At 33.6% G+C, this 714-nt stretch overlaps 1 protein-coding gene across 1 annotated transcript; it reads right to left on the reverse strand.

The window, feature by feature from the left end:
• Nucleotides 1–10: 10 nt before the first annotated feature.
• On the reverse strand, nucleotides 11–702 carry LOC104774603. Its single transcript, XM_010499149.1, has 3 exons — nucleotides 461–702; nucleotides 237–375; nucleotides 11–106 (listed from the first exon to the last, which is right to left on the reverse strand). The coding sequence occupies exons 1-3, from the start codon at nucleotides 683–685 to the stop codon at nucleotides 90–92; spliced, it is 381 nt and encodes a 126-aa protein (XP_010497451.1). The 5' UTR covers nucleotides 686–702; the 3' UTR covers nucleotides 11–89.
• Nucleotides 703–714: the final 12 nt, after the last annotated feature.

Here is a 714-nt window from a genome sequence, read left to right on the forward strand (position 1 = left end):
TGCCATTCATTATTGTTCTTGATGCAATAAGCTAAAGCTCCATTTCTACAATCACGTTTATATATCAGCAAGATGCAAACTTCCATATCCTAGGCATTTGCTAATTCTGCAAAGATTATACAATTAATGTTAGAACCTATTAAAATACATTGCAATACCAACCAGTTAACTATTTTAAAACTCTTGTAAACCTATTTAAAACCAGTTTAAATAATCATGTAAAAACCTACACTGACCTACAAAGATGTCAACCGCCATTTTCTGCCGTAAATCACCAATTGACTCATCTGTAAGATTGCCATATGTCGAAATGCTCATAACCAAACACTCCATTGTCTTTAGCATGACGACACCACTATCTTCAATCTTAGCAACCTATCACGAAAAAACAAAGTGAAGAGTCCACAGTATTTACAGAGAACATATCACAAAACTAGAAAACAAACTCAACAGTATTTACCTGAGGTATGCAATTCATGATATTAATTCTGAATGGAGATTTCTCTATATCATTTTTCATCCCAAATTTCTTCTGGGCAATATACGGTATTGCAACAGCATATGCACCCACATGTTTATCTTTAATTTTGTTACTGTAGACAGACTTGCCTAAATCATAGATAGTCAACATCCTCTTCTCCAAATTGATCATCAATGACATCCAAATCTTTTCCTTAACCATCATTGGTGCCAATATTTTGTTTGTAGGTGCTT

Source organism: Camelina sativa, unplaced genomic scaffold, assembly GCF_000633955.1.
Source record: "Camelina sativa cultivar DH55 unplaced genomic scaffold, Cs unpScaffold03911, whole genome shotgun sequence".
Taxonomy (NCBI): Eukaryota; Viridiplantae; Streptophyta; class Magnoliopsida; order Brassicales; family Brassicaceae; genus Camelina; species Camelina sativa.